The sequence below is a fragment of the Lissotriton vulgaris genome, chromosome 6 (genome assembly GCF_964263255.1).
Source record: "Lissotriton vulgaris chromosome 6, aLisVul1.2, whole genome shotgun sequence".
Taxonomy (NCBI): domain Eukaryota; kingdom Metazoa; phylum Chordata; class Amphibia; order Caudata; family Salamandridae; genus Lissotriton; species Lissotriton vulgaris.
In genome coordinates, this window is record NC_141694.1 from 1,732,908,853 (window position 1) to 1,732,925,458 (window position 16,606).

General features: G+C 44.1%; 1 protein-coding gene across 4 annotated transcripts in view; it reads right to left on the bottom strand.

Annotated features, from left to right (window-relative positions):
* Nucleotides 1-16,606, bottom strand: part of WDR26 (WD repeat domain 26) — a 702,982-nt gene that overhangs the window by 357,092 nt on the left and 329,284 nt on the right. For all 4 annotated transcript variants that reach the window (XM_086927969.1, XM_086927971.1, XM_086927970.1 and 1 more), the window contains one exon: nucleotides 1,937-2,075. In XM_086927969.1, the coding sequence (XP_086784095.1) occupies nucleotides 1,937-2,075 (139 nt within the window). The remainder of the gene's footprint in view (nucleotides 1-1,936; nucleotides 2,076-16,606) is intronic.

The following is a 16,606-nucleotide window of genomic DNA, read 5'->3' on the forward strand; positions in this document are numbered from 1 at the left end:
TTGGATACATTGGACAATCCACCTGCATAGGTCTGCCTTGGACAGCGCATGCCCTTTATGTGGTTTGGTGAAAGCAAAGGAGTTGCAGAGTTTTACAAAAGGGCTGGAACCCATCAATGTAGTAGATGAGGAAAAGCTTGACATTCAGAGTACCCAGGTACAGCATGGTATATTTGAGATCCTTGGATTTGGGAAGTGCAAACCTGCACCTGGCCTCTGGCATTGGAGAAGTCAAGTGTGACTATTTAGCTAGTACTGCAGTGACTCCTTTTCAAGTGACAAGTTAGGGGCTACATCACAGTCCCTGAAATTGGAGTCTAAAAATTATGGGGTATGCAGTGGGTGAGGTCAAGGTTTGGTGAGAATGTGCCACCAGGAAGGAGCACAAGGTGACAGCTTGGGTGTACTTAAAGTATCAGTACACCCAATGTTGGTGGACTCTGCCACTCCTACAACCCAGATATCATTCTGCGAGCATGCCTCTAAATCTTCATTCTGAGCAGTTATCCCTCAAGCTGTTTTGCCATTCAACAGTTTTTACAAAGTTTCCAAGGAGTCATCCTCAAGGTCCGAGATACACTGTTTCACTTCACCCAGCCAGACATTTTGGCAGTCTTTTCTTTCTGTGAGACGGTCAAGACAGGATTTCACTGTGTCAATTTATGAGTCCATTGATTGAGGCTAACCTTCAAGTCCAGCAATATTGCCTCAGTTTCTCTTCTGCGGCCCGGAAACTCAATTTCAGCATCTTTTGTGGTCACTACTTGTCTGAGCGGACCGTGCTGGTCAAACATCAGTTTACCCTGCTTTTGATCTCCTTTGCCCCTGGCAGTTGCAGAGATACTCCACTCAGGTTTAATACACAGAGTCAGGTCCTATAGACTTCAGTGAACAGTACCAAGTGAGTAGGTACTAGGATTTCTGTGTCGTCCATTCAGCTGGGCAGACACCCACCAGACAGTTCACTCTCAGCAGCATAGGAACACCAATGTACTTGCTCTCTAACCTAATAGGGTTCAGGTCCTTCAACAATAGAGAGTCAGGCCTTAAGTCAGGAGAGTCATCAGTACAGACTGGATTCACAGGCATGCACTCAGACATTGAGGGTGAATCTGAAGCACACTGCAAGTTTCTCTTCTGATCTACACAGACTTCATCATTTGTCTGCATAACAGCCTGGCCTAGAGGAGATCTAATCCCAGCCAATAGTGAGGGCAGTGTCAGCCTGACCAGCAGTCCCCATTGCAAACAGGCCTCTGAGGCTCGTCTTCACATGCAGCCCACTATGGTGTATCGCAGACCATGCTGTTGTAGAAGAACAATGAACAACTCTCTGTTGGTGCATGGGTGTCTAGTATCCCTCACAGTCTTATCTATTCAGCCATGTGCACCTGAGTGGCACGATTCTACTGCAAAGTAGCAAGCTGCGACCCAAAGCTCCTTGATAAACAGCCATCTTGGCTTGCTTGCGAAGCAAAGATCCCCTGATGTATTGTAAACTTAACCGTGCCATTTCACCTTACAGTGATTAACTCCGACTTGACAAGGAATTTGTGTTATTGTATTATGTTGCGTCCCAGGCTCAAGCCCATTACTCCCTCCTAGAGTAACCTCTCATGCGATCTTGCTATCTCAGGACTGACAACCGTCTGAACTCAGTAACAGCTATGAAATTAAAGGGTTACCGTATTGGTACCCTGTGGCAGCAGTGGTAATTGACAACATTTTCCATAGACACCTGTCCAATAGCCACTGATCATCTCAGGACTGAATGGGCATGCCTCACACAAGACTAACAATTTTTAAAGCACACATTGTAACATATTTTCAACCCAAGCCCTCAATACAAACATAAGAGTTGGTGGAAAAGCAGTTTATAGTAAGTGTAGCTATTTGCCAAATACTTTTACAAATTAGAAGCAAGTTTAATACTTACTGGATCCACTTGCCAGATAATAACTGTTGTGTCCTTTGAGCCAGTTGCTAGTTTTGTGCCATCGTTAGAAAATTTACAGAACCACACCTCGTTGCAGTGCTCTGTCAAAATCTGTTGTGTATAACATGGAAATTGTTTCCTATGTAGAGGATAAAGCAAAATTAATAATTAGACCACACTAAAACAGATCACAAGGATTTTTTAAACAAATGAATCCAATGTATCCAGTTATGGGTACAGTGGTCAACGTGAACCAGACTATTTCAATTATGTTCAGGCAACTTGCAAAAGGTACTCAAGATCTCTTACATATATAAAAATATATTTTAAAGTTAGCAGTACATTTCCTAGTTGCAGGGCCTACCAAGTGCTGAACTGTGGGGTTGTCCTTAGTCTTTTGAAAAAGCATGCAGAGGAAAGTTAACTGATCTGACAATCTATGGATGTTTCCCTTGCTAATGTTAGGGGTGGTAGAGAAGCCGGCTTCTCTGACAATCACCTACAGAACCCAGTACACTAGAAAGTAGAGTGAAATTAGTAAGCACCTATGCAGTGGTTTATGTATAGTGTAAACCTATCTCTGGAGTAACTGAACATTTAACGGACCTTAGGCCATGTATATGACTCTGGATTGTTTTCAAAGAGTTAACTTGCAGGTAATTGTTTTTAGGGATTAGTCCGTTAGACACATGTGAATGATTGGTTGCCCTTCTTGCTGTATCCAGAGATTAGATGGAGACAGCACATGTAAACCTACATCACTTACATTTTTTGCAATTTAGGGTTTAATGCTTCTTACTGTTAACTGTCAGTAGGCACTTCATATATTTACATATTGTCACCCAGCTCACAAAGCACTGCAAACAGATGCCACAGTGTTGATAATGCAGTACTATATAGCCCACCTATGGGTAGATTGCAATGAGTTCTATTTACTTTGCAAGCGCCCATTTCAACACATTTGAGACCTAGATGGGTGAAGGGAAAACAGGCAATTCATACAGCTCATCATAGAATCTGTTTATTTAAAAAACTGTAACCCAAGCACTTTACCCCTTTACATGAAAAAAACCATAGCCCACCCCTGCATACCTGTCCCAGAAGATCCTCTTTAATAGATATGCACTCAGGCTCACTGAACATTTTATAATGCCTCCCTGGAATGATCTAGCAACACCTTCTCTGGGGAGTATAGTTTCTATCAGTGTGTTGAAGTTGACAGGGTAACTGAGTGTGGCTTGGCTTTACAAATAGTTAATTCCTGTCTTATTGGTAGACTCTAAGTAGCCATGATCTTCTTACTAAAGTTTGCAATGCCTTTCTGTAACACAGATCTCAAAACGTGATCAAAGATGTCAAAACCCCAGTAGCCACACTACAAGTTCAGAGCACTATCTTGCATGTATCATTAGTCAAGTCTTGTGGCATTTATCATTTTCACCATAGCTTACATCAAGTGCCCACCAGTACTAGATTGATGGCCACTACAACTTAAAGTATGCTCATAACTGCACGGTATTGGAGCACCAACCCCTCGGCAGTGGATGAGAGCAATCTTTTCAGACAAGTCACATCCTTTATTAGGCTTTCTACTCATGACCACGCATGAAAAGTCACTTCACATTCACGGTTATAATTGAAGTCTCAATGCTGGTGGTTTTAGTCTTCATGTTGGTGTTAATGGCATTGAGGTTCAGAAAACTTTATTTCGGTTGGATATAACCATAAAAGCACATGTATGTTAAAAAAAATGCTGATTTCAGATATTCATCCATCAATTTTAAAATTACATTCAATCACAATCCAGTTAATTTAAAATACATCAACACTGCAAAATATCATAATGGGAAAGTACAATTTAAGATTTATAACATTTTAAATTAAATCTGAGTGATGTTAAAAGAAAAGTAAAATTACATGTATTGCACAAATTCATTCCCGAGATCTACATAATTTAATTAATACAGAGACATTACAGGGTTAGCTACTTAATTTCCTACGTATTTGCCACATTGAGAACAGGAACTTTGCAACTGGAGCAACTATCACAGGACTAGTATCGGTTCTCAAAATCCTATAAAAGACGAGATAATTCCTGATACCCAGGTTTTTACATAACTGGATGACCCACTTCTTCCGTATCACAGCATATGAAGGACAGAAAAGTATAACATGAAGAGGGGATTCCTCCTCCTTCCTACATCCTGGGCATGGGCGGGGTGGGCCTCCCGACCACCTGTCGATGAGTGCATGCAGGGGCAGGGTTCCATATCTGAATTGTAAAAATAGCTTCTTGGCTAGAGTAGGTTGTATAGCATCTAATTCAGACTCTAATCCATAATGTGGCTTAAAGTTGAGGAACTCGTAGGTTAGGCTTGGATTTTTGGCGGCGACAAGTACTTTCGTTAGGTTATGATCCTTTATTGATAGGGCAAGTGTTTTCTTAGAAATAGCGGCGCTAGAAACCTCGGGAGTAGTCCAGAGGTTCTCTAGCCCAATTGAAATAAAAGACTGCCTAACAAATGAGAGCCAGGGGATCTTATTGGCACCTAAAGAACCCAATACCACTTTGAGTTCTTCCTTCTAGCTCGCCAACTCCGGTCCCCAAACTGACAATTGACCAAATGGAATCATACACGGAACTTAAAAACAAAGCGATACATTGGCTGAACACTTGCAGACCACTGCCAAGGAATGTGTGATCACAAATTGTGTTTGCCAGAAGGGTTGGTTGGGTGGGTTCCAAAACTAAAGATGTGGATGGGGACTGCGTAATTATTAATTTCCAAAATTCTATGGTGGTGGATGATGTCTGTAGGAGCAATCCTAACTGTGTAGTTTCCAAAATTAAAACCATGAAGCTAAGTTATTTTTATCCCCCACCAAAAACCTCCTTCACTCACCACTCTAGGTTTTCTGCTCAACGGCAGCCACAACTGGATACTAGGTATAATGAAGAGGGTTTGTGTGGTGGGGGGGGGGGCAGTAATGAAGTTCTAGGTTTCCCGGTAACCAATAGGTTTAGCCCCCTAGACCAGGTCGACTGACTAAGGGTGCCCACTATGTGTTGTCACAGCCCACTACAGTTCAGCAGAGGTCTAAAAATCTCGGGGAGTATGTTGGGACATTAGACCCCCCGTCAATAACCGTGGAAGATACGATCCTCGGTGAAATCCTGCCCGAATTTTGAGTGAGTATGCGGTCGGGCCAATTTATCATGTAGCATCTATGGGCCAATCAACAACTTTTTCAGATGGTGGCCAAACAGTGTGTGCTGAACTTTCAGATTCTACCCCTTTTAATAATAGGGGTGGTCATGATTATTCAAAGCCGCAGGTCAATCTGGGAAACATGTCGCCCCGGGACAAATCCCTGAAAATTTGTTCCTGGAATATTGCAGGTTTAGCAACCAACATAGATAATCCGGATTGGTGTGCATTTGTAGGTCTTCATGGGATCTGCTTATTCCAGGAAACATAGGCTCTAACCCCCCTACATAGAATGGGATTTATTACCTATGCGGAACAAGCCATTAAGGGCTCGAAAGGAAGACCATCAGGTGGGTTGTGCATTTGGGTGGGTATACATCTTGGCCTCACGGCTAAAAGAATGAATACAAATAGCCCAGACCGTATATGTATTCTCACGAGCCACAAGAAACTACCCAAATTTGCACTAATTAACATCTATTTGCAGCCTGTACGGCACAGCGGAATTTCTCAGACCTTAAGAGTCTCTAATCACTCTATTGGAATTTCTCCCAGGTGAGATCACTCTGTTGATCGGAGGTGACTTTAATTGTCACTATGAATCCCTTAGTGGCGTCCCTTCCATCTCTTCAGAGGAAGATGAAATTTGGTCAATTCCACCCAGAGTATGTATTGCGCCAAAGGCTGGACCCCCCTGGTTCTTCAGCTCACCTCCCTCACTTCTCCATAAGAGCTTGCAACGGGCGATTTCGCTGGGATTCCCCGGGGCAACCGACTTATAGGGGAATGGGTCATGCCTCCGTGATTGACTATTTTCTGGCTAGTCTGGAACTTTGGCACAGGATTCTAGACTTTACCATACCTAGACGCATGGAGAGCGATCATGATCCCCTGACAATCGATTTGGATCTTCAGTTAGTGAATGAGGGTCTTGACGATGCTACATCCATAAACTGTGATCTAAAAGTGGTGCAAGGCGGAAGGCGCGTCCGTTGGGCAACGATCAAGCAGTCAAGAGAACATATGGCTTTTCTGTATCAGAGTATCCTTCCCCAATTTGAAAGGGTAAACCTCATCCTTGGTAATTCCTTAGCTAATGGCGTGGGTGGTGATAAAGGTGGAATCCACAAGGAATTAGTCGCTACCTTGGCGGATTCCTTTTACAAAGCAGCCCCTACCAAGCTGAAAAGCCAGAGGATACAAACCCCTGGTTCACTAGGGGCTGCAGGGACGCCAAGAGTGCACTCCTTAAAGCCCTTAAACAAGGCAATAAGGTATGTGTCTCAGAAGCTAGGCAGGCATATAAGAAAATCATTCATAGCGCAAAATCAGAATGGGAAACAGAACGATGGCAAGCCATTAGGGCTGCGCTCATCATTAAAGATTCAAGGACCTTCTGGAATCTCGTTTATACCGGGAAAACTGAAAACTGAGGGTAAAGCCTCGATCGACCCAAATATTCCCGAAGAATCATGGGCACTTTATTTTAAAGAGCTCTACTCTACTACCCTGAATAAGAATAGTGAACCCCCGCCCAGCCTATTGACCATTGACCAGACGTGGGGTACGCCACCCTGTACGTTAATGGAAGTTCAAACAGCACTAAAAAGCCTCCAACAGAATAAAGCCCCAGGGTTAGACCGGATCCCAGGTGATCTTTTCAAAGATGACCAGATAGTATGGGCTCCTTACCGGTTATTACTGTTTAATGCTATCCTCCAGGGTTTACAGTTACCATCTACTTGGATGGGCGCGAAGATAATTCCCATTTATAAAAAGGGTTCCCCGCTTGAACCGTCTAATTATAGGCCTATTAGCCTCATTGATGTGAGCCAGAAAATCTTTGCTCGGCTTCTCTTGCAACGTTTGCAGGACTGGATTGATGAGAATAGTATCCTGACCCCGCTTCAAGTGGGCTTTCGGCTAAAATTTCAACTATCGATCAACTCTTCAGGCTCCAAGTCCTGCATTGGAAGCAGGTTGTATTGGACGGGGGTAGCCTCTATCTGACCTTTGTGGACTTGAAGTCCGCATTTGATGTGGTGGATAGTAATCAACTCTGGAACATACTGTTATCAATGGGAGTTCCACCATATCTATGCTATCAATTCAAACTCCTCCACGAAGGGACATGTGCCAGAGTTCGATTTGGTAAGAACGGACAATCAACGGGCCCATTTCTGGTTGAAAAGGGTGTTCGACAGGGCTGTGTTCGCCTTTTTTCTTAATGGGCTCATAGACAAACTCCTGGCCATTAAAGATATTGACTCCCCCAAACTAGCCTCTCAAAGATTCCCTGCTCTTATATTTGCAGACACCCTGCTGCTTTCTAAATCGCTGATGGGCATGCAGCGGGTGTTAAATCAGTTTACTATTTTCTGCAAAAAAAGGAACTTGGTGGTCAATATTGATAAAACCAAGTATATGGCTTTTAACGCCAATACCACCAACTGTCCTCACCCTATGATGGAGGGTAAGCCTTTGGATAGGGTCCCCACCTGTGAGTATCTGGGTCTAACGCTGAATGACAAAATGGGGTGGGTCCCCCAAAAAGTCAAGGCGAATTTAAAACTAATGCAGGCTGTTGGGGGCATTTTAAAAGTCCCCAAAAAATGTGTTGCAAAAATAATAAGTGCCCCTCTTGAAATCTTTAGCGTTCAGTCAAGGTCCTCGTCCCTCTATGGGGCGGAACTCTGGGGCCATACACCAACAAACGATCTAATTAGTACAGAAAATATTTTTATAAGGCAGATTATGTCCCTCCCAAAAAATACGCCGCAAATGCTCATCCTTTACTTACTCTTGGTCGTTTCCCCACCTAAGTCTTTGTGAGTTGGTGGGGTGTGAGTTAATGGGGACAAATAACTGGCTTCGCAGAATATGGAATTTTTGTATTTCCTTTCTATGCATAGTTCTTGTGATAATACCCAATAGTTTGGAGGAATTGATTAAACGCTAGGCTCACTTTGTGAAAAAATGTTATGGTAAGGAGAGGCTATTCTAGTTTCTGGAGTAACAGGCAATGGATTGGGACACAACCTCACCAGATTCAAAGTCCTGCATAGGCAGAGACCTCTTTCCCACTCTCCATACACACACATCCCCCTCAAGCACCATCCACAAGTTTGTTCTCGCACAGCTAATTCAGGTACTCTTATTAATAGACTTGATAACTATGAGAGGGAGCTAGGAGGTTCACAGGGGTGATTGGGTATTTTCCAATAATTGTATTTAATACAGAGTAGAAGGTTTCTCAAATACTGGGACAGTCCCAATTCTGCTGAGACAGAAGGTCCACTCATCAGCAGAGCCACGATGGTGCAATGCAGAGAGCCAACAAACCTAGGTACTGTATGGCCTAGTTTAAGGCATCTCCTGTTGGGTCGCAACCGATCCACCTCTGTGAATCTCCAAATCTTGATGATTTCCCAGAGCATCTAACTGGCAAACATGCTCTGAGAAATCAAGATTAGGGGTTTCACAGAGGTGGAGCAGTTGCTACCCAACAGGAGATGCCCTAAACTGGGCCATACAGTACTTAGGCCAACCACTTACCATTAGTGGTTCACTATGTCCTGCCTGCTGAGGAAGTCTGCTTTAAGAAATCAGGTTCTCTGGTTGACACTATTCCTTTGGCCATAGACTTATAAGCATGATTTCCTTGCAAGGACTCTCTAGCCCTATCTCTAGGATAAAATTAAAGGAGTTTTACCTTCTTGCAATACACAAGGATCCAGAGCAATTGGCCAAGTTACCCGCACCTTTCGCTTGTAGGACAGGACTGGTTGCCGCATCGCCTTGATTGATTTATTCTGAATTGAGAAGAATCTGTAATTGCTAATTTTGGCTTGGGTGTTGATAGGACACATCTTCGTCCTGAAGAAGACCCCTGTTATGCTTCGTAATTTGTAGCACAAAATAACCATGAAGGGGGGGATCCAAGAAATTTAAAGATCTGCAAGAAGTAGTTCCCCTAAACAAATACACTCAAAACACAATAAACTTTGAGTCTGTCAAAGCGTGTAACCAGCAAAGATAAGAAGGTGGTAAAACTGTCTCTCTACGACCTAATCGCTCCCCGATTAGGTCTTGCTAGAGCTGGACCTTGATTTGTTTTTCCACCCCTTTTAAAGTGACAAAGTGCAATTGGTGATTGGTACGGACTGTTAGACATGGAAGAACATAAGTTACTTACCTGTAAACTGTGGTTCTCCAGTATTGGTGTCTTTCATAGATTCACATGCTTGAATATTCCCCGTCGTCGAAGTGGGAGTCCCACGGTACATAAAATAGCAGTAATATATGCATATATAAGTAAAATTATTCTAATTATAAAAAATACATATACATATATATAAAATACAGTAAACTCAAAAGTACCATAGAAATGAATAGGCCCATAGAAAGCCTAAGGGAGAAAACTCAACTTGGGAACATATCAGTGTCATTATGTTTTGGTCCAAATTCCAGCCAATCAGGCTGCAGTTCCCTCTAGAACCTTCTCCTCAGAAGCCCAAGACCTCAGATTTTTGTAGCACAGAGTAACCAAAGTGCCTGAGGAGAAGGGAGCCTCTGAGGGGAGGATGGGAGGGTCGCATGTGAATCTATGAAAGACACCAATACTGGAGAACCACAGTTTACAGGTAAGTAACTTATGTTCTTCTCCAGTATTAGGGGTGTCTTTCATAGATTCACATGCTTAAATAAGAGTAGAAAGCAGTAATCATCATATAAGTCATAAAGGTAACAGTAATTTCAAGCATATAATAGACATATCATATTAAGAGAGATAACCTTTATGACAGGAGGGTAGCAACAGAGGCTCACATTTAATGGAAAAGATTCCGCAGCACCGCTTGTCCTACTACTGCATCTGCGGCATCTGTTGACTGCAGACAGTAGTGCTTTGTAAAAGTATGACTGCTCGACCACGTAGCAGCTCTGCAGATGTGTCGCAGAGGTACCCCCGCAAAAAGGGCAGTAGAAGCTGACACAGCTCTAGTTGAATGAGCACGTACTGGAGCTGGAAGAGGCTTGCCAGCTCGCTGATGACAAAATGCAATAGTGGAAGAAATCCACCTAGTAATAGTTTGTTTGGTAACAGGTTGTCCTTTAGAGGCCGAACCATAGGCCACGAACAGTTGATCAGATTTCTTGAAGGATGCAGTGCGCTGAATATAAAACTTGAGGCAACGTTTTATATCCAGGGAATGTAATGAACGTTCTGCAGGAGTTTGTGGATCTGGAAAGAAAGTCTTTAAAATGACCGGTTCATTGAGATGAAAATCACTGGGAACTTTCGGAATAAATGTAGGATTAGTACGTAGTGTAACAGCCTCCTTTGAGAACTGGAGAAAAGGAGGTTGAATTGTGAATGCCTGAATGTCACTGACACGCCTAGATGACGTCAAGGCGAGCAATAGGGCAACTTTTCATGTGAGAAACTTTAAGCTTTCTACAGTCTGTGTCGATGTTCAAACGCGCAAATTCATGGTGCTCAGGTTCCAGGCATGAAGTTGGAGGTATGCTGGATCAGGATGGCAAAGCCGCCCCTGCTGCATCGTGAGGAGGTGAGGCAACGGATGAAGCGGAATTGGCTCGCTCTGGGAGAACAAGAGAAGGTCCGGGAACCATGGGCGCCTCGGCCACTTGGGTGCAATCAAGATGACTTGACAGGGTTGAAGCCTCATCTTGTGCAACAAGCGTGGAAATAGAGGAAGCAGAGGAAAAGCGTAGCTGAATGCGTTCAACCAGCTGATCGAAAATGCATTTCCGCTCGACTCTCTGTGGGAATGAAGACTTGCAAAGCGTTGGCATTTCTTGTTGGTGATAGTCGCAAAAAGATCTATCTGCGGATAGCCCCACTGGCGGAAAATGAACTCCAGAGTTGGTTGATTGAGTTCCCACTCGTGGTTGTCCGAGAAAGACCTGCTGAGTGTGTCCGCCAGAACATTGGAAACACCCGGCCCATGTATGGCAGTGAGATGAATCTGGTGATGAATTGCCCAATTCCATATCTCCTGTGCTTGTTGGGAAAGCAAAAGGGACCTGGTGCCGCCCTGCTTGTCCAGGTAATGCATGCTGGTGATGTTGTCTGTTCTTACCAACAGAGATGGACCTTGAACGATCCGTTGAAAAGACTTCAGGGCCAGGAAGATCGCCAGAAGCTCCAGGCGATTTATATGCCAAGTGCGTTGGACCGCGGTCCATTTTCCTTGTACTGACAGGCCTTCGAGATGTGCTCCCCAGCCCTCCAGGGATGCATCGGTTGTAAGGGTCAGAGTTGGAGTAGTGTCTTGAAAAGACCGACCTTTTGAAATGTTTGGAGGGTGAGCCCACCACTCTAGAGCCTTTTGGATGCGAGGCGTAAGAAGGATCTTGTCGTTGAACGATCCTGAAATCTGCTTCCACTGCTTGTCTAACTCCTCTTGAATGACCCTCATATGTAATCTGCAGTGGGGAATCAACTGTATGGCAGAAGAAGCCATGCCGAGGAATGATTTCAACATCCGGACTGAAACGTACAGTTTTGACTGGAGCGATCGTACCATCTGTAGCATACAGTCTTGTCGTTCCTGGGAGACAAAAACCATTGCCAGATGAAAATCTAGAGAGGCTCCTAGAAAATCTCGCCGTTGAGATGGGCGAAAGTGTGACTTCTGGCAATTGATGGAAAGGCCCAAGTCTTGAAACAGGGAGCGGCAAGACTGTGTATGCTGGATTGCCAGTTGAAGATTCGGAGCTTTTATGAGACAATCGTCCAGGTATGGATAAAATTGTATGCCTCGTAGGCGTAGAAAGGCAGCTACCGGGGCCATGATCTTGGTAAAGACCCTCGGTGCTGAACGGAGGCCGAATGGTAGGACCTTGAATTGGAAGTGCAGGTGAAGTGCTGTGAAGCGTAGATACTTCCTGTGTCTGGGGTGAATTGGCACATGGAAATATGCGTCCGGGAGGTCGATCGTTTAGAAGAATTCCCCTGGATTGAGGTAATTCGGGATTTGAAGCAGAGTTAACATCTGAAAGGTTTTGCAAATGATGAATTTGTTCAGGGCCCGTAAATCCAAAATTGGATGCCATTCTCATGACTTTTTCTTTACTAAGAAAAACCGGGAATAGAATCCCTTGCCGCGTTGACCTAGCGGCACTACCTCGATGGCCCCTTTTTGGATCATTAATTTTACCTGGGCCAAGAGTTCTTTGAGGTGGTGGGAGGGTAGCACCGAGGGTGGCCCCGAAGGTGGACGAGTGGGAGGGAATTTTGTGAACTCCAGGGTATGGCCTTTGGAGATAACGTCCAGGACCCATTGGTCGGAGGTGATTTCGGACCATTTGCAAAAGTACTTTGAGATGCGACCTCCAAGATGCACAGTTGGCAGATGAAAGGAACTGAGACTGTCACTGTTATTTGTTGTTTGCGCCACCTCTATAAGTTGTTTCCCGTTGGTATGGTCTGGAGGAAGACTGACGATTCTGGTTTTGGTAAGAACCTCTGCCGGTTATCGCTGTAGGTATTGTATGAGCGATACTGGCCTGATCCACGAAAAGTAGAGGAGCCACCGCCTCTACCTCGTGCCCCCCGGAAGGGCCGCTTTTTATATTGGAGAGTAGGCAAGGACTTTGCGGTGTCAGTGTCCTTTTTGATCGCCTCAAGAGCATCACCTACATGCTTGCCAAATAAAGACTCTCCATCGTATGGTAAGTCGAGGACTTTTGCTTGTACTTCTGGGCGAAATGTTGTAGATTTCAGCCAGCCTTGACGCCTCAAGACTGCTGTCCCTGCTAATTGGCGAAAGCCTGTGGATGAAATGTCGAGCACACATTCGATAATTTCAGACAAAATTACCTCTCCCTCTTGGATAATAGCCTGCGCTTCTGCACGGATGGCCTCAGGCATTTGAGGAATCAGTGCGGCAATCTGACCACATTTGGCGGTCGTAATGACCCAGAATTGCCAAGGTATTTGCCGCTCTGACAGTAGTGGCCGCCATTGTAGTGAACTTTTTTCCTATAGAGTCCAACAGGCGGCCTTCCTGATCAGGAGGAGACGTGAGTGGTGTAGCCGGATTACGAGATCTTTTCTGTGATGCCTGAGTAATAACCGACTCTGCTTTTGGCTGTGACACTAAACAGGCTGGAGCGGACGCTGGAGCCTTACATTTTTTTTCTAATCTGGGCAAGACTGCAGGTACTGAGTTAGGATGTTCCATGAGTTTAAGTCCCTCTGACCAAATAAAGTCAATAATTGGAATTGTGTGGGATTGTCTTTGTGAAACGTCCTTAAAATCATACAGGAAGCATTCACTTTCATGTTGCTGTTTCTCGACAGTGAGATGAAAGCGTTTCGCTGCACTGACCATTAAATTATGGAAGTTTGCAATGTCCACTGGAGGCGATGCAAGAGGTGAGGTGGCCGGAGTGGAAGGTGTTTGAGCCCTGTAATTAACCCACTCATTCATATCGACATCATCGTCGTCATCAGTGTCGTGAGGAGCAGGATCCTCATTGTCAGTGTCAGGTCGAGTTCTTTCCGGTGACGCGGGTGGAACCGGAGCAGGTGCTTGTAGGGATTTAGGTTGAGGTTGGGGAGGAAGTTGTGATGCTAGGGAGGCAGGTGTAGATGGAGGGAACCTGCGGTTATAGTCATCAAGCATGTGCTGTAAATTTGTGACTAAAGATAAAGGTATTTGTGTAACAGGTTCTGAAGTTACTGTCTCTGCTTCGTCAACAGGAAATAAATCATTCCCACTTTCGACGTATTCCTCTTAGTCGCCCTCATCACTTTACTCCTGGCACTTAATGTGCAAGTCAGATGGACTAGATGCCTGCCCGAACAGTTGTTCCACCTCCGATTCATGGTCGGATTCTTCGCCACCTGATTGAAACAATTTTTCAGGAAGACGTGCTCCACTCCTTATTGGACTTATTTGAATGAGAGGCACAGTCCTCAAGGTAGAAGCGGTAATCACTGTAAAAGTGGTAGCTGAGGCCGGAGGAGGATGAGATGCCGACGAGCTTGTTGATGTAACAGCAGTAGTCGTATGGCCAACCTGAGCCGTAGACCGAGTCGTCGTCGCTGATGCGATGTCCGTCGACGAGCTTCTTTTAGATGATTTGGTCTTAGTCGTCGGTATTTGCTTCGACGACGGAACCGTCGATGGTGTTCGCGTCGACGATGGGAGCGTCGACGATGATTTCTTCGTCGACGGCATCGACTTGACACTCGTCGACGACATCTTAACAATCGACGTAATGGGTCTCGTCTCTTGGGCTGTCGTCGACGAGGTGATCGTCGCCGACGCAGCAGTGGATGACATAGAACATGTCGTCGTCGACGTAGAGGTTACAGACTTCATCGTCGCTGAAGACGTCGACGGGCGCGTCGACGAGCCCGTCGACGAGCCCATGCCGGATTTCAGAGAGGAAGGCAAGGCTTTGGGCGCGGACGTCAGAGAACTAGGTCCCGTAGACGTGCCCTGAAGCAAATCCTGTGGGGAAACAATCCTGGAGGATTCCAACAGTCTACTCTTCTTAAGAAAAGTAGATGGAACTTCAGTTTCAGACCCAGGCTTCTGAGAGGATCTAGAAATGCCTGAAGAAAAACTCTCCACATCAGAAACCACAGACTCTGAAGTCTTCAACTTCTGTAGCCACAGAAGGAGACGGGCCTCTCTATCCCTCAGAGTCTTTGGAGGAAAAGTGCGACAGTACTTACAGTTCTTAACCTCGTGGTCTGGGTAGAGACAGTAAATGCATTTACTGTGAGGATCCTCATGGAAAAGGCGCAGTTTACCACAGGAAGGGCAGGCTTTAAACAAAGATTTCTTATTTGAAGACATTTATGAAGAAATAACAGCTAGAGTTGAAGAAAAAACTTAGCAGAGCTCAGGGAGACTCCCTTCACACGACGTGCGGTAGAAAATCTGAGGTCTTGGGCTTCTGAGGAGAAGGTTCTAGAGGGAACTGCAGCCTGATTGGCTGGAATTTGGACCAAAACATAATGACACCGATATGTTACCAAGTTGAGTTTTCTCCCTTAGGCTTTCTACGGGCCTATTCAATTCTATGGTACTTTTGAGTTTACTGTATTTTATATTCATGTATATGTATTTTTTATAATTATAATAATTTTACTTATATATGCATATATTCCTGCTATTTTATGTACAGTGGGACTCCCACTTCGACGACGGGGAATATTCAAGCATGGAAATCTATGAAAGACACCCCTAATACTGGAGAAATAATACTACCCCCTGATTTCACATAGGGCCTCTGTACACTGAAGCTGTGCCATTCACAAAATTGACAATTCTCTTTCAAGTCTATCATAAATATTATTCCTCTTCCCGTTTACATACATAATCAATAAGAATTGATAAACATAGTAAAAAATCATAATGTCATTGATAGCAGCAGTATATTAATGAATACATAAATAAGTATATAAATAGATTATTCATTAAAAAGATTTTTAAAACCACAATATTTAAAAAACCAGCATCCTTGAATATGGAATTTCAATATAACGCATCACTGCATAATGCAGTGTACCTGCTGTACTAATGGCACTTACATTAGTACAGCATTTTCACCATACTTGCGTCCTATAATTGTTTAAAAAAACACTATCGTAGTTTAGGTTATTGTGGCAAGCTCCTATAGTTACTGTAAAATACGAATTAACATCCCCTTTTGGGGCTCATCTGTGTTTCCCATGAGCACCCATGGTGACGGCAGACAGGTAAGTAGACCATGGAGGACTGTTGAGCTCCTGTAAAGACATATATATATTCGATTACTGGAGGCAAGTAAACAGATCCTCCGTTGTATTGAGGCCTCCTGGGGACTTGCTGTCGAGTTTCAGGATGTATCTGGTCTCCAATTTTCTCAGGGTTCCCTCTCTGTCCCCATCCCTTCTATTGATGGGCAGTGCATCAATAAGGTAATATGAAAAATGTTTCAAGTTACTGTCATGTGTTTCTCGAAAATGTCTTGCCAGTGGATATGATGGGTCAGGATTATTTATCGCCCTGATATGTTGTAAAATTCTTTTATTGGCTGGAAGCTTAGTATTTCCCACGTATTTCAGATTGCAGGAGCATTCTAATACATATATGGCATAGTCAGTTTTACAGTGGAAGAACTTTGTTATTTTGATTTCTCTTTCACTGAAAGGGTTTTGTATGTTTTTTTTTTATTTACTCCAAACGGACATGCCTTGCAACTTTTGCATTTGGTAAATCCATTAGCCAATTTTGTTGGTCTGCAGTTTCCCTGAAGGTCTCTGCGGGAGTTAAGAAGCCATATATATATAAATAAATATATCACGTCACAATCCCCTTCACAGGAAAAAATGAGACGCACTCCAGTAGTCTTTATCAGCATTCAGTTTTTATTGCCAAATTTCCATCTTCTAGGCAAAAAGCGAGCAGATCTACGCATTATGCTATCACTGATA